At 37.9% G+C, this 17,228-nt stretch overlaps 2 protein-coding genes across 3 annotated transcripts in view; one reads left to right on the top strand and one right to left on the bottom strand.

Annotated features, from left to right (window-relative positions):
* Positions 1-6,144, top strand: part of LOC112512461 (carbon catabolite repressor protein 4 homolog 1-like) — a 13,243-nt gene extending 7,099 nt beyond the window's left edge. The window contains exons 2-11 of one of the 2 annotated variants that reach the window (XM_025118437.1): positions 1,200-1,947; positions 2,080-2,250; positions 2,329-2,415; positions 2,494-2,580; positions 3,398-3,451; positions 3,564-3,655; positions 3,785-3,899; positions 3,998-4,145; positions 5,648-5,803; positions 5,877-6,144. In XM_025118437.1, the coding sequence (XP_024974205.1) occupies positions 1,200-1,947; positions 2,080-2,250; positions 2,329-2,415; positions 2,494-2,580; positions 3,398-3,451; positions 3,564-3,655; positions 3,785-3,899; positions 3,998-4,145; positions 5,648-5,793 (1,648 nt within the window). In that variant the 3' untranslated portion in view covers positions 5,794-5,803; positions 5,877-6,144. The remainder of the gene's footprint in view (positions 1-1,199; positions 1,948-2,079; positions 2,251-2,328; positions 2,416-2,493; positions 2,581-3,397; positions 3,452-3,563; positions 3,656-3,784; positions 3,900-3,997; positions 4,146-5,647; positions 5,804-5,876) is intronic. The other variant, XM_025118438.1, reaches the window with a different exon arrangement.
* Positions 6,145-7,108: 964 nt separating this feature from the next.
* Positions 7,109-16,098, bottom strand: LOC112512598 (probable protein kinase At2g41970). Its single transcript, XM_025118648.1, has 7 exons — positions 15,843-16,098; positions 15,462-15,718; positions 14,629-14,755; positions 14,252-14,525; positions 8,770-8,902; positions 7,960-8,046; positions 7,109-7,600 (listed from the first exon to the last, which is right to left on the bottom strand). The coding sequence occupies exons 1-7, from the start codon at positions 15,934-15,936 to the stop codon at positions 7,472-7,474; spliced, it is 1,101 nt and encodes a 366-aa protein (XP_024974416.1). The 5' UTR covers positions 15,937-16,098; the 3' UTR covers positions 7,109-7,471.
* Between the last annotated feature and the right edge of the window lie 1,130 nt (positions 16,099-17,228).

The raw sequence follows: 17,228 nt of genomic DNA, 5'->3' as shown, positions 1-17,228 counted from the left end.
AAACTACCCTCCCTTATTCAAAACTAAGAAACATCGACTCAACTACTTAAACCTGATTTCTCCTTCTATACGTAAACCTCAAAGGAGGTTTATCAGCTTCCTATTGTGTAACTTGATATCTTGATCTTTTAACTCGGGGTGATAATAGGAACCAATGAGTTTTAGAGTGGGTGGTAGATTAGAATTTTTTGTTGTTCTTTTTTGGGTTGGTTAGGTTTTACGTATTCTTGATTGCTTTAGATTGGTCGGTCCTTAAGGATGGATTGTTCTTTGAAATTGTTAGGAAAAGATTTCGTTCTCCTTAGACCTTTTAGTTTTCCACTGTGTATCATCTTCTTTAGTTTAGACGATCATACGAATAAAAATGCATCTTTAAACAAGAACGTTGTATGGAGCAGTAATGAATCTGGAAGGATCATCACCCTTTCTATCGGAGGCATTAGGTAGAACTTCGATGCACCAAGGTTTTTTCCCATCTAGTTTTGGTGATCTTTATTTCCTGTACTTAACTTGAAGGTCTTGCTTAATTTCATGCATATCTATATCTATACTATATTATAAAGCATTTAGGTAAAAGTCTTGAAAACGACTTATTAAGCATTATGTATTGCTTAGGTTCTGTTTGTTAGCAACTTAATGCGCTTAATGGAACTCACAGCTTATTCAGTCAGCTATACATGACTGTCTAGTAGTGACTTAAGGATGTAGAAAGTGGCTTATTTAGTTAGCTTCTATGGGGGAGCTTTATGCAGAAAACTAAGTTCTTCCCAAAACTGCCACTTCCAGTTAAAAACACGTTCCTTCCATCTATGAAAAAACTCTTCCAAACAAAAACCTTCCGGATTTATACAGATAGATTTTACACGCAGACAGGTTTATCCATACAGGATTAATTGAAAACCAACCAAACAGCCCCTTAGTAATGCATAATCCCCCAAATTTCAAGTTCACGACATACAGTTATTAAAGCTCTTTGAACTCCATAAAATTAACTAATAACCAACTGTTCAACACGTTCAAATACAGGATAGTTATTGAGCCCTACTAATAAGAGATATTAATTGCTGTGTTTCCGTTAAGCAAACAATGTAATTGCATTAGCGAATTTGAATCTTGTATGAGTTGCTCTTTGCAAGGTTTCTAGCATATGGCATCTATTATGGAACTCATCATCTGCCTGCGTTTGTGTGGCTGTGCAGGTACCGTATTCAAAGCGACAAAAAAGTTGCTATCTGTAGTGTACATCCATCCGAGCAAGCCACTTTGCAGTGCTTAGGATGTGTTAAAGCCAAGATACCCGTTGCGAAAAGCTACCATTGCTCTCCTAAATGTTTTTCTGATGCATGGCAACACCATCGTGTTCTTCATGAACGTGCTGCTAGTGCCGTTAATGAAAATGGAAACGAGGAGGAAGAGATATTTGGACGGTTTAATAATAATGCCACATCTAATGCAAGCTTATCCAGTTCGCAATCACTCCCCAGCCTTGCAAATGGGGCAACGCCTTTATATCCTGCCGCGGCGACACAAAGGAGTGGCGGCGAAACTTGGTTTGAAGTCGGACGTTCGAAAACGTACACACCAACGGCTGACGATATTGGCCATGTTCTTAAGTTTGAATGTGTCGTGGTGGATGCTGAAACGAAATCACCCATTGGACATGGAAGCACGATATTAACTTCTCGTGTGATTCCGGCTCCCTCCCCAAGTCCAAGGCGATTGATTTCCGTCAGCAATGTTGATGTGGCAGGGCATTTGGATGTAGATGGGCGGTCTTCGTCCACCGGGACTTTTACCGTGCTCTCTTATAACATTTTATCCGATTCATATGCCACGAGTGAGTTGTATGGTTATTGCCCTTCCTGGGCTCTTTCTTGGCCTTACCGCAGACAAAATTTGTTACGGGAAATTGTTGGCTACCGGGCAGATATTGTTTGTCTTCAAGAGGTACATGTGCATAGTTGAATGCCATTTTATCTGGAGTTTTTTTTCCTTTTGTGGGCAACTGTGGGCGTCCAGGCCTGCTTGTGCGCACCTCAACTAAAAAGTTATGCTAAAAGTGATTTAGCTTCTTTTCAGGTTCAAAGTGATCACTTTGAGGAATTTTTCGCCCCTGAGCTGGATAAACACGGGTATCAGGCTCTATATAAGAAGAAAACAGCTGAGGTTTTTAACGGAAGTATCATGACTATTGATGGATGTGCTACGTTCTTCCGCAGAGATAGATTTTCACACGTTAAAAAATACGAGGTATAATTTTTTTTGTTATTTAGATGGTGCTTTAGTATCGTCATCTTACTAACAGGAATGTAATTGGTGCATGTGCAGGTTGAGTTTAATAAAGCTGCACAATCTTTAACCGATGCTTTGGTTCCTAGCGCTCAGAAGAAAACGGCTCTAAATCGGTTGGTTAAGGTAGCTCGCCTACATTCTTCTTTTGCTTATTTCATTGATTTAACGTGTCAGTTTGATGAGAACACTGGCTTGTTACAGGATAATGTTGCATTGATTGTCGTTTTAGAAGCAAAGTTCAGTAACCATGGTGTTGATAATCCAGGAAAGCGCCAACTTGTTTGTGTGGTAAGATACGACAACTTGCGTATATCAATCCACACACACATATAAATGTATATAGTCGGAGGTTCAAAATAAGAAGACTAAATATGGTGAGAAGGTAAGAAGGGGAGATTAAAGGAAGGTTCATATGTGAATCATTGAAATAATCCATTTGCAGCTGCATATTAAAGGAAGGTTCATATGTGAATCATTGAAATAATCCATTTGCCACTGCATATGTGAACTCATATGAATTATCTCTAATGTCAGTTCACATGTGCATCTTCAAATAGATTTTTTTCCGGATTTTGTAAATGGATGCACATATGAACTTTCCATTAACCTTCTCTTCTTTTCTTCTCACGATATTTACCGTCTTATTTGAACTGGCTCCCTATATATAGATATAGCTATAGACATATTACCTTCCTATTGGCCTACCATGAACACGCATCATTTTTCATATCAAACCAAAACAAATTCAGGCCATGATTGTCAATTGCTTATTGAAAAATCCACGTTTGCTTTTTGGAAAGCTACTTAAAGTAGTGGTTCAATAAGCTCTAGGGGTTGTTTCCCATTTTTTTTTCTTTTCCTATTATGCCTCTTTATATATTTCCAATAAAAATTTTGACATGTTATTTTAGGTCATTTTACATTGAGATCTAGCTTATTAGCTACTTTTTACTAAACATGACTAGTTTATCATCTAACAGCTAGCTGATTAACCAATGACTAGTTATCAACCAACAACAAGCTTATCACTTAGTTTGCGAAACGTAGCCTCGATTTTGAATGTGTCGTGTCCCATAGTTTTAATTATTCCTTGTATGGTGTGTAGGCAAATACCCACGTGAACGTTCAACAAGATCTAAAGGATGTCAAACTATGGCAGGTTATTCTCTTAAGCTCATATCTCTTGGTCCTATGCAACTAATTACAAAAAAAGATATAATTTTTATTGCGTTCTTTAAAAAGTTTTGCGATGTGCTCATGTAATATTTCAGGTTCATACTCTGTTAAAAGGTTTGGAAAAGATAGCTGCTAGTGCAGATATACCAATGCTGGTCTGTGGGGATTTTAATTCGGTTCCCGGAAGGTTTGTGGTCTATTTCTTTCGTCACCAATAATAGTTTTCATTCAAATTTCTAAAATATAAGCACCGAAAAGCATTTCATTCCATGGAAAATGGATCTCGCTAAATTCTTTATATAAAATTTGATTGCAGTGCTCCTCATGCCCTTTTGGCAATTGGGAAAGTTGATCCAATGCATCCAGATTTAGCAGTAGACCCTCTTGGAATTCTGCGACCTGCCACGAAACTAACCCACTCTCTGCCCTTGGTAAGATATATCTTCAATTATTGGTCCAAGTTTTTGTACAAATATTATTATTAAGGCGGTTTTCTTGAATTTGGTGATAATGGCCGTGTGTTTTACAGGTTAGTGCGTACTCGTCTTTTGCAAGAATCGGGGTTGGTCTTGGTTATGAGCAACAAAAGAGGAGAGTGGATCCTGCTACAAACGAACCATTATTTACAAATTGCACACGAGACTTCATTGGTACCCTTGATTATATATTTTACTCGGGTATGTATAACTTCGAATTTTGCAAGATGCTTTTACTTTGTCTTTTGGTATATCCAAATTCCTTTGTGCTTGCAAATTATATAAAATGTTATAACAAAAGGGCCAACTTATAAAAGTTACCTTCTTGAATGCAAACCCGTTGAAAAACAAGCATCATTGCAACAAATCTTGCTTGTTTTCTGGATATTATCCAAGGACTTGTGTACTGCTTGCAACATGGCATTAAAGTGGATCGTTATTAATATTCACACACTGCAACAAAATTGGGTTTATAGGATGCCAATTTGTCTAAGGGGCTATTGTGGCTTGATGAGCTGAATAGGCTGTATGGCTTATTTGTTCAGCCAAAAAATAGTCTCCTTTGCATTCAGTCATTTATTCACCTTTTTATTCCCCCTTTACCCCTCCCCTCTTTCATTTTCATCCCCATTCAACAAAGTTTGATCTACTCTCCCATGGTGACCACCACGATGGCAGCACCACTGCATCCCTCTCCTCCGGTTGGTATTTTGCTGTGATCTCATATTTCTCCCACTGTCAACCCCTTTTTCCTTTTTCCCTCTGCATCTCCCTCCACTGTTATTTTTAGGGATTGTCAGCACCTGCAACCGTTCACTTCACCCATGTTCCTTCAACCGCTCACTTCACCCCTATATGGCAAGACCCACATATGCTCCTTCTACCCCTGCACCTGCAACCGTTTACTTCACCACCCACCAACTTTCTACCTCTCGTCTTCATTCTCTTTGCTGCTCTTCCTTTCCCTTTTCTTTTCACAGTATCCATGGCTCTTAATCAGATAATTAGGACTACATTAATTAAATTACTGTTGTAAAAATGTTTTGGAGTTTTTGGGTTCAGTGGTGGTATGAATTATTGAGATTAGTGTAGTTAGAATTTCTGGAGGCATGGAAAATTAGACAAGTAAAATTGAAATGGGAGCAATGGGTTGGGATGGACGGAAGGGGAGGTGATGGGTTTTGGTGATTGTTTAATGGCAGGTGAGGAAAGAAAAACTCCAAAACAAAACATTAAGGGTAAAATGGTCACTTTTAACATTCAGGCTGTTTATTCAGCATAACAGCCGAACCATAATTTATCTTATATCATACAGACAGCTTTATCCATATGGGTCTTAATGGAAAACGAACCAAACATCCCCTAAAATGTCTTAATAGACTGCACTGCAGGACTTAAGTTTATAGGACACACAATTGTGCGTCCTATGTAAAAGTTTATAGGATGTTATGACGTACGTGAGCATCCTAACAAGGTTTAAGTGTCCTATGAACGTGTGTCTATAGGACAATTGTTTTTACATGGCACCTTTTCAAATAATGTCATAAAAAGACTAACAGCACACTTACGAGTTTAAAGCGGTTTATTAGGACATTTGGACATATATGGCATCCTATAAAGCAGATTTTGTTGTGGAGGCAAGACGCTTGCTGTTTTTCTTTTCGTATGTAAATTTACGAGTTTATATAATTTTGTGGTTTCAGCGGACAGCTTGACTGTAGAATCGTTGTTGGAGCTTTTGGACGAGGATAGTTTGAGGAAAGACACCGCGCTTCCTTCTCCAGAATGGTCCTCTGATCACATTGCACTCTTGGCTGAATTTCGGTGCAAGCCACGAACACGACGTTGATTTATTTTAGGCAAGTTTCTGCCACCCGCTATTGGTCGGTTTGATTCATAGCAACCGAAGCTTAGTGTTTTGTGGCGATGCAGGTTTGGTCGAAACGGGAAAACTTTGGAGATAGAAGAAGCAAAGAGAAAGCAATGGACAAAAGACAAGTTAAAAAGACTGTAAGAAAGAACAGTAGATGGATAGCCCCATTTGAAGGAACTATTATGTATCATGCTATTTTTACCCTTTTCCCATAGAATTTTTTTTTATCTCGTCTCATTCCTCTTCTTTCTTTTAATAGAAAGATAATTCAAACGATATCTGGGGTTCGATATAATAACTTATAAATCGAGTTTAAATGTTTGTATGTATCGACTCGACTAACACATCAATTTTGAACTTGGAAAGTGAAGGTCTGATTTTTTTTTGTTTGGAAAAGAAAGGAGTAAGATGAAACTATGAGTTTTTTTTATTAATCTGGATATCCAACCCGCTATGCGAGCCGACTAATCCCAGGGCGACCACATGCTTTGTAGATGGCCTGGAGTCACCGTATTAGAACCTCCGTGGCCAAAAGGGGATTTTTATTCCTCCTTGGATTTGAACCTGGAACCTCTTGGTACTTTTGATCTTTGGAGCCAAACTTAAACCAATCAGGCACCACCCTTGTACCATTTATATGGGTATCTCCAATTGTACCATTTTTTCGGTTTGGAAGCTCCAATCAGTATAGGCAAAAAGAACGGTAAAATACTGGAGATGTGAGAGAAAGGCCATATATGTCGTGTTTTTGTTTAAACGGCATGTTTGTCTATGTGAACTTTGTTTTGGTACCAACGCTTCTCAATTTCGGCTTTTTTGGTGCTGTGGTTGGAATTGGTGTAAGTGAACCTGGTATTAATTAGTTAAAGTCAAGATTTTCTATCCCTGAAGTTTTTTTTTACATATTTAGTCCCTAAAGTTTGAGAGTGTTGTCTACATGTGAAATTTAAAGGGGTAGAAAGAATTCATACAAACTTTCAAGACATGTAAAACAAACCACAAAACTATGTTTAAATGGTGAAAAAACCCACAAAAATTTTGGTTCTTACAAGCAAAAAAATCATGTAATGTTGTTCGGTCTTCTTTGACTTTGTATTCTTTGCCGAAACAAATGAGAGCAATCATTTTAGCCAAGAGTGGGATCCACGACAACAAACCCTAACCATTTGATTTGTAATGGAGTTTTTTCAAAAAGTTCGTTGCAGAGCTTTTTGGCCATCTAAGCTTATGAAAAAGCTACTGACCAAAAGAACTCGGCTTTATGAATGTATAGTTACAAGCTCTTAAAAATCTTTTTTTTTTCTTCTGGGTTCCATCTCTTTTGTAAAAAACGTTTCAAAAAGAAGTTTATTGTAGAAGCTCTTACCACAACAACAATAACTGACACGCCTTTTCAGTCATGAAATTAAAATTGTATTAAATCTTTCATTCTTACATGAATACTTGCTACAAATGGTCTACAAAACTTTGAAATTTGAACAAATGGGGTCTCTCAGACTCTTGAACATGTCAATATTTACCATTTCTACTTCTGGGATCATGATCTCAACAATATAATACACATTTCCATAGCTGGTTCTTGTACATTTCAAGCTAAGTTTTCAAAGTAGATTAACAAAAAAAAAACTCAAATGTGGTTTCCTACAAATTTGCTTTATGAAGCTTGAGACTCTGGTCCCGGTGGTTTCGGATGGAGGAGCGGCTGCAGAGCCTTGACGACAATCGTCATATTTGGCCGGAAATCTGCTTCATATTGAACACACAGTGCTGCAACAGCTGCCATCTGACCATGGAAACAAACAAGACCAATTTAGTGTGTGCTTTTGTGTGTAAAACAGAAAGGGGGTAGGCTAGGGGGTTATCATCGTAAATAACCACATGAGGAAAAGAGTTTTACTTTTTAGCTACCTCCAAACTTTTTCTCATAAAATAGCCAAATCGACTGTAAGTCAATGCTGTAAGGCACTTTTCATTGCGGTTTATGACATTTTATGACACACCCACATGAAAAGTGGGTCCACCGCAAAAATAAATTGAGATACCATAGCTTGTGGTTTCTTGGCTATTTTGTAAGAGAAAATAAAATGGTGGCCGTTTAAGATGATAACCCGGTAGGCTAGTATCAACATTAAATGGTTTGACCTTAGCAACTGCCTTTGGAGGGTACTCGTTGTTTAACTTTGGATCAACACATTGCTTTACTTTATCCTCGCTTAATCTTGGAGTTGCCTGTAGCAAATAGATCATAAATATCATGAGCATCGATGCATTGTGTCAAGTGTGTGTTAACGAGGAACGTATGTTTTTGTATTTGTATTTGAGAAATTTGAAGCCGAAATGACTTATTTTGATTCTATTCACAAGATCCCGTCTATTTGGTCATTATAGACACTAGACGAAATTGCTTTATAAAACGCTAAATATATCTAAATGCCTAATAAGCTGCTATAGGACTTAGTTTATAAGTCCAAACAATTGTGTCTGAAAGGTGTTACAATGATATGTTAGTACTTATTTGGGCATCCTAACAAGTTTTTAGGATACTTTTTGAAATAAATTGTCCTATTAGCTTTTTTACGGGGCATGACACTTGTTTTTTTTTACAATACACTTTTTTTCAAATAATATCGTATAAAAAGACTAATAGGACGCTCCATTTCAAAAGTGTTGTAAAAAACTTGTATGAACGCCCAAAAGCTTCCTATCAACTTATTGCAACGCCTTTACATATGGTGCACAATTGGTTGCTGCTGTAAATTAAGTCGTTTAAAGCAGTCTATTAGGACATTTAGACATATTTGGCTACTTATAAAACGGATTTTGTTGTAGCGAGGATAGCATTTTAGATATTTGATTGCTAGTTGAGATTTCTAATAGCTATGTGTTCAGTCAAATATTGCAATTGGTTATGGGATGGAGAGTGTAACAAAGATCATCAGTAGCAAGACGCACCCAAGTAACAAGACTTTGTTGTCCTTTGGGCATCGTGTGGTCAACCGGTTTCCTTCCCGTCAAAAGTTCCAAAAGAACAACCCCGAAACTATAAACATCGCTCTTCTGAGTTATTTGTCCAGTCATCGCATACCTGGATCAAAACATGGATATTATGTCATTTCATCAACATATCCTCCATTTTTCCATCTCAATTGGATTAGGACAAACATGTCAAAAAACGAAGATAAACTAGTGATTTCATGCTTTTAAACTATATGAAAATGTTTATTGCAAGCCACGGGTCTTCTTGAAACTGTTAAAATTGATTAAGCTAGATCATTATTTATGTGCAGTTATTATTAGTTATAGACAACAGTTATTTTCCCACCGGTTGGAAGGGTGTTGTACCGGTTGGGTGTGTATAAATATCCTATTGTATCCTAACTTTGTTGGTGTGGTAAAAGGATAAATAGAAGAAACATATTAGTGATATTTGTGCTGCGTACTAAATCTTATTCTCCAACATATGGTATCAGAGCCCTGACTCGCATGGCTTCAAACATCAACAATGGTATTCAACCCCAATTACCAAAACTGACTGGAAGAAACTACCATCAATGGCATATCCAGATGAGGGTTCTTTACGAATCACAAGACCTTTGGACACTGGTAGAAAACGAGTATAAGGAATTGGTACAAACCAATGGAACAACTCCCCAGCAGATTCTGGAAGATAAAGAAAACAAAAAGAAAGATAGTAAGGCGTTGTTTTTCATATTCCAAGCAGTAGACGAGAACGTTTTCGAAAGAATCTCAACARCAACAACGTCCAAAGAAGCATGGGATACTCTTCAGAAGGCCTATCGTGGAGAAGAAAGGGTAAAAGTGGTACGCCTACARATCCTCAGGTGTGAGTTCGATAATCTGAAGATGAAAGAGAATGAAAGCATAGAAGAATTTTATAATCGGGTAATTGTCCTCATGAATCAAATACGKATTAATGGTGAAAAAATTGAAGACAGAAGGGTGGTAGAGAAGATCCTAAGGAGTTTAACACAAAAATTTGAATATATTGTTGTTGCGATAGAGGAGTCAAAAGATTTATCAGATTTGTCTCTTGAAAATCTCTTGGGCATTCTGCAGTCGCACGAATTAAGATTAAAACAATTTGACTCCCAACACTTAGAGCAAGCATTTCAAATACAAACTAATATCCAAGGAAGTTCGAATAACAAGTCAAGATCAGGCGAAGGCTCCAAGAATGATCAATACGACAACAACAAAGGTAAAGGACGAGGAAAGCCATTTTCTCCAATTCAATGCTACCACTGCCAGAAATTTGGGCATGTTAGAAGATTTTGCAAGAAAAGAATTGCCGAAGAAGAGGGTACATCTAGTTTCGTGCATAGAGAGGACAATAAAGAAGAAGATTCGATGTCATGATGTTTGGAATTCAAGAAACAACCAAGGAAGAGACATGGTATCTAGACAGCGGCAGCAGTAATCACATGACAGGAAACAAAAGTTTGTTTGTATTCATTGAAGATGCCTATAAGAGGAGAAGTAAAAACAGGCGATGACAATAAATTACAAGTGCAGGGCATTGGTGAAGTCGTGATCAAAACCAGGAAGGGAGACAAACGAATATCAAATGTGTACTATGTAAAAGGTCTAAAGCACAACTTGTTGAGCGTTGGACAACTCTTGTTGAAGGGATATGAAATTCACTTCAAAGATGGATCTGCAGAAATCATTGACAAGAACAAACATTTCTTGAGAAAGGTTTACATGGCTACTAATAAAATGTTCCCCATCAAATTTAAAGATGAAGAGTTTTTCAGCCTTCATACAACCAGTCAAAATTCTTCGATCCTATGGCACCACAKGTAYGGTCACATAAATTACGATTCTTTGACTTACATGTGCAGACGTAACTTAGTACGAGGTATGCCAACCATAAGAAGAATTGACGAGATTTGTGAAGCYTGYACTCTGGGAAAGCATTCTCGAGAACCATTTCCYCAAGACAAAGCATGGAGAGCAACAAAGGTTCTTGAACTAGTCCACTCGGATTTGTGTGGACCAATGCAAACAATTTCTATTGGTGGAAGYAGGTATGTACTAACTTTCATAGATGATTTCAGTAGAAGAATTTGGAAATATTTTTTGAAAGAAAAATCGGAAGTCGTTGGTACCTTTCTGATCTTCAAGGCATTTGTGGAAAACCAAAGTAATGAAAAAATAAAATGTTTAAGGATGGATCGTGGAGGTGAGTTCAATGCGATCCATTTTCAGAACTTTCTTGTCAAGAACGGTATACATCATCAGTTAACGACCAGATATACCCCTCAGCAAAACGGGGTTGCTGAGAGAAAAAATCGGTATCTTCTAGAAATGGTCAGGAGTATGCTTAAACACAAAAGTTTGGCTGACATGTTCTAGGCTGAGGCAGTAGCATGTGCTGYWTATCTYATGAATAGAGCGTCTACTAAAGCACTTCAAAATCTTACACCYCAAGAAGCATGGTGTGGGCACAAACCTGGTGTGGGTCACCTTCGGATTTTTGGATGCCWRGCATATKCTCATATTCCTGAGCARAGAAGAGGTAAACTAGATGATCGTTCTGAAAAAACAATATTTGTAGGATATAGCGAACAATCAAAAGCATATAAGCTATATAACCCCGTTTCTGGGAAGGTGGTTATAAGTCGTGATGTTAAGTTTGTAGAAGATAAAGGTTGGACGGGACCCATTGTGGATAAAAATGGTGTAAACGTGGAGATGAGTGAAGACAATTCCCAGGTTCACGATATTGAAGCACAAGGTAACGATGAAGGTATTCAAGACAACTCTAACACCTCTCCTCTCAACACTAACGAGGATAATGCTCCAAGTCCTCAATCGCCAACCCATCTAATACACCACCAAAGAAATATAGAAGTCTGAGGGACTTGTATGAAAATACTCAAAGATTAGATCTTGATGATGTTGCCGATTTTGTCTTATTTGCTGATGCTGATCCTGTATGTTTCGAAGATGCYATTACTGACAGCAGATGGAAGAAAGCGATGGATGAAGAGATTAGTGCAATAATYAGAAACGATACATGGGAATTGGTGGACTWACCTGAGGGACATAAATCCATTGGCGTGAAGTGGATCTACAAAAYGAAATTGAATGAAAAAGGGGAAGTAGATAAGCTCAAAGCGAGGTTGGTTGTGAAGGGTTACAAACAACGTTTTGGAATCGATTACCAAGATGTTTTTGCTCCAGTGATCAGACTAGAAACAATCAGATTGGTCTTAGCTCTTGCCGCATATAAAGGATGGCCTGTCCATCAAATGGACGTTAAGTCGGCATTTTTGAACGGTTTTCTGGAAGAGGATGTCTATATAGATCAGCCTCAAGGATACGTCATGAAAGGTAGTGAAAGGAAGGTATGTCACTTAAAGAGAGCCTTGTATGGGCTGAAACAAGCCCCCCGGGCTTGGTACAGTCGAATTGAAAAATATTTTGTGGATAATGGGTTTAAGAAGTGTACTTACGAGCACACACTCTTTATAAAGGATTTGAAAGGAAAACTGATTATAGTCTGCATTTACGTTGACGACCTRGTGTTTACGAGTAGCTCTCATGACATGATAATATCATTCAAGGATTCCATGAAGACARAATTTGAGATGACGGATTTAGGCCTTCTTCACTATTTCCTGGGAATTGAGGTTAAACAAGAAGAAGGTAGAATATCTATCTCTCAACAAAAATATGCTAGAGAGTTGCTKGAAAAATTCAACATGAAGGAGGCAGATGTTTCAAGTATTCCTATGGAATTCGGACTGAAATTGTCTAAGGATTCAAATGATGAGTATGTGGATTCAACGCTTTATCGAAGTGTGGTGGGTAGYCTCATGTACTTAACTGCTACTCGRCCGGACATAACGTTTGCTGTTAGTGTCATTAGTAGATAYATGGAAACGCCCAAGAAGTGTCATTGGGAAGCTGCTAAGAAGATTCTGCGATTTGTAAAAGGTACGTTGGTTCATGGCATTATGTATACAAAGACTRAACATGCTGTACTTCAAGGTTATTGTGATAGTGACTTCGGAAGCAATCTGGACGATAGCAAAAGCACTGCAGGATACGTTTTYAGTATTGGATCGGGAGCCATCTCTTGGCAAGCAAAGAAACAGAAAGTGGTTGCTTTATCATCATCCGAGGCTGAATACATCGCTTTATCTATGGCCGGGTGTCAAGCCTTGTGGCTAAGGGAGATCTTATCTGATTTGGGAATGAAACAAGATTCAGCAACTAAGATCATGTGTGATAATCGTTCTGCAATTGCTCTTACCAGAAATCCCGTCTTTCATGGCAGAAGTAAACACATCAGAATTAAATACCACTTCATAAGGGAACTTGTGCAGAATAACGAGATTGAAGTAAATTTCTGTGGAACTAAAGATTAGGTTGCCGACATGTTTACAAAAGCGCTGAAAGTGGGTAACTTTGAAAGGCTGAAGAAGGAACTTGGGATGGCATGTGTCTAGCTTACGGGGGTGTGTTAAAATTGATTAAGCTAGATCATTATTTATGTGCAGTTATTATTATTTATAGACATCAGTTATTTTCCCACCGGTTGGAAGGTGTTGTACCGGTTGGGTGTGTATAAATATCCTATTGTATCCTAACTTTGTTGGTGTGGTAAAAGGATAAATAAAAGAAACATATTAGTGATATTTGTGCTGCATACTAAATCTTATTCTCCAACAGAAACAACATCAGTCTCTTCAGACAGACATAAGGTCTGTGTATCTTACCCCCGACTCTACCTCCAAATGAGATATATCTTTTACACTACATGAAAAAGTAAATAATGATCAAAAGAACACAAGCACTGGCATATTACTTATAGAAGCCTCTACATCATGTATAACAAATGTGGTAGGAAAGCCTAATATTGCCAAAATTCAAAATTCAAAATTCAAGCCGGGGGTCTTAACAAAAACAAACGCTCTACTCCTTAGGGTAGACGTCAATGTCTGCATTAATCTCACACCCCATACCCTACATCCAAGTGGGATTTACTGGGTCCATTTGATTTAGTTTGGTTTTGTCATGTAGCAAGTCAAAATTTTCTAGTTCATAGTAAAACCATAACACTACATATCAAACCAGATGAGGTTGCATATCGGTGGATCACTTGATGCCTCATGAAGCATCAAGTGTTGTGCTCGAATACGTTTGGGTGCTATCAATACCTTAGGGCCCACACCCATTGGCCGAAAGGCCTAATGTTTCCCCGGGGATATGTAAAGGGGGGATTGTGCATGAATCTTTTAGATTAGTTGCACAAAAGGTCAATGGTTACAATTTATTTTTGCAAGCATTCTAATTTTTAAGAAATAACAGCTTAGGTCATGAAATAAACAATTTAAAAGAAATCTAGCATTACATAAAACTTCATTTTGTTGGATATTTGATAAAGAAAAAAAGGAAGACTTACTCTGGAGCATGGTAGCCAAAAGTTCCCAACACTCTTGTCGAATGCAGTCGAGCTGCGGTATCAGAAGACTGATTGCTCAAGTTGAAATCGGCTATTTTGGCTTGAAAATCATCAAATAATAAAACATTACTGGACCGAACATCACGATGAACAATTGGAGGCTGAACCTTTTCATGTAGATACTCAAGACCTCTAGCTGCACCATAGGCAATCTTAACTCTCTGAGCCCAGTTGAGGACTGGACCAGGTTCTGCTCCTTGTACACCCTTTCTCCCTAAAATTATGGAATAGCCGAAGAAGATAGCCAAATTTATCATAAAATTCAAGACCAGGAATAGAAAGTTAAAAGAAAATGAAAAACGACTTGTTGTGTGTACCATGTAATACGTCATGCAAAGAACCCTTGGTTGCATACTGATATACCAAGATACGGTTGTTTGCCTCCAAGGAATAACCGAGCAACTCAACGAAATACTCACACTTAAGCCTTGAAACGAGCGATAACTGCATATATTCATAAAATAGTGAAAAATGCATATTAGCACTAACAATGGTATCCCTCTTCATCAAGAAGTTCTAACCAAAACATTTCAACGATCTGATGTCTGAAGCCAAATTCAAGTGCTTCTGATTAAACCACATTAAATTTAAACATCAAGATCATACCAACAAAGACTCTTTGCTAATGATCTCTCTCTTAGTGACGCTACTTTTGATTACTCAAATGGATGTGTTATGTGAGAATATGTGAAACCCTGCTACATTTCTCTCTAAAGAAATCCTTGAGGGGAGAAGGAATGTTCCAGCATATACTGAAAAGAAACAGTTTAAGTCTTCTAGAGTGGTGGACCTTGGCACTGATATCAATTGAGAATATGTAAAACACCATTAGATTAATCTCCATGTAAGAATGTTCCAACATATATTGAGAAGAAATGGTACAAGTCGATGTGGGACTCTAACACGGCCCCTCCAATGGAGGCAAGACGGGCACATATTGCCCAAAGTGGTAGAACTCGAGTCTGAGACCATGTGAGAATATGTGAAACCCCATTAGATGACCCTCCAAAAGAGACTTGGAGGAGAGAAGGGATGTCCTAACATATATTAAGAATAAATAGTTCCAGTCCAGTCGATGTGGGACTCTAACATCTTCATTTCCTGTTCATTCTTCTCTCATTGTCTATGATTGAATCATGAAAATTCTCACCTGGGATGTAAAATCATTGTCGGGCTCAGGTGAAGAGCTGGTATCCAGCTTCTTTACTGCTGCTTCTTCTCCTGTACTTAGTTTTCCATAGAAGACCCGACCATAAGAACCTTCCCCAATGAAAGTCTTGGTACCGAAATTATCTGTCATCCTATTTAGTTCATTCAAAGACAATGCTGGTTTATCAATTGACACGGGTTTTTGAGGAACCCCACTTTTTGCAGGTCCAGAACCCCTTGGCTCTCCTCTATCACTCCCTAGAACACAAAAAGTATATCAAAATTGCAACACCACATAATTGTGTTCTTATATTCATCTCAAAGATTTCCACACCAAATATATAAGAAAAAGAATCTACCATAATCTGTGGAGCTTTCTTACCTCCACCATAAGGCGGTCCTCGAGGTGGTGCTGTAGTAATATTATTCGAGGGTGTACCGCCCACGTCCTCTTCAGAACCTCCACAGCAAGACATCCTTCAAATGGAAGTCACAGAAATCCACAATATAGACTGTCTTTTCAACAAACCATGTTCTTTTTTTGTCTGTAATTTTACCTAAAAAGATTCCTGAATCACCCATTATTCAAACAATGTTAATCAGTTTCAAGAAAATCTTGATCCAAGAAAAACTGGAACTTGCAAAAAACATTGAAAAGGAACTGTATTTCTGTATGCAACATATCAATCCATTTTGATTGTAGCACGCATCTTTGGATCAATTATGAACCGAAACAATGGCATACTCCAATCTAAACGTAAACCGCAGTAAAGATGATTCTGGAAATCCATAAATCCATTGAGGCATTTACTCAAACACGTAATACCCACAAACAAATTAAACAAAGAAACGCGAGGGACATCAAAATATTCGTCTAATTTTACACGATCATACCTCAAAATCTAGAGTTTACGTCAACAATCAATTAGTATAGGGATTCAGACAAACAAAAAGATATGAAATCAAGAGTTGACGGGAGGAGAGGATGAAAGAAAATTTTGGTTGGAATTTTTTGGTTTGGATTTTTGGGATTTCTCTCTCCTCACTCTAGCCGGATTGGGAAAGACAGAAAATCAAAACAAAGATTTTCTTTGGTTCGCGGGAAAATCGGCTTCTGTTTCTTGAGTGTTCAAAAACCGAGAACATACATGTATATATATACATACATATATACGCACACACCCACACACCCACACACCCACACACATGTATATATATGCTTGCATAGCTTTCATGCTTGCACGTTCATGGAGATTCATCTTAGTTGATAATGGGTTAGTTGTCGGATCCCATCAATACCAATCTCTTTTCCAGATCGTTCTCTCCATGCATCCGAAACTTGATCCACGTAGTTTGCTCGGATTTGATCTGATTCTTAACCCACGTAGCCATCGGACTGGTCCCAATCCGATTACCGCTATTTGCATTCATAATTTTGAGCTATGATCAGTCTAAACCCGACTGAATTCAAAGATTGTTTTTGCTTGATCTCGACACGTAACATTAAAGGCCTATAAATTCGTCTGCTGTATTTTAGCCGAATTACACCATTTCAAGGAATATTTCAAAGTTTTTTTTAGTTGCTTTTGAGCTTTTTTCCCCGTTTTTTAATTTGAGATGTGTAGCTTAGTGATTTATCAACCTGATATTTGTTGAGCGGATGCACATTTAAAACGGATTAAAGGCCTATAAATTCATCTTCTGTGTTTTAGCCGAATTACACCATTTCGAGGAACATTAGGGAACATTAAGGAGCGTTTGGTTCGTA

Source organism: Cynara cardunculus, assembly GCF_001531365.2.
Source record: "Cynara cardunculus var. scolymus isolate 2C chromosome LG 5, CcrdV1, whole genome shotgun sequence".
Taxonomy (NCBI): domain Eukaryota; kingdom Viridiplantae; phylum Streptophyta; class Magnoliopsida; order Asterales; family Asteraceae; genus Cynara; species Cynara cardunculus.
Note: the sequence above shows the minus strand (reverse complement) of the source record. Positions and strands in the feature narration are given on the sequence as shown.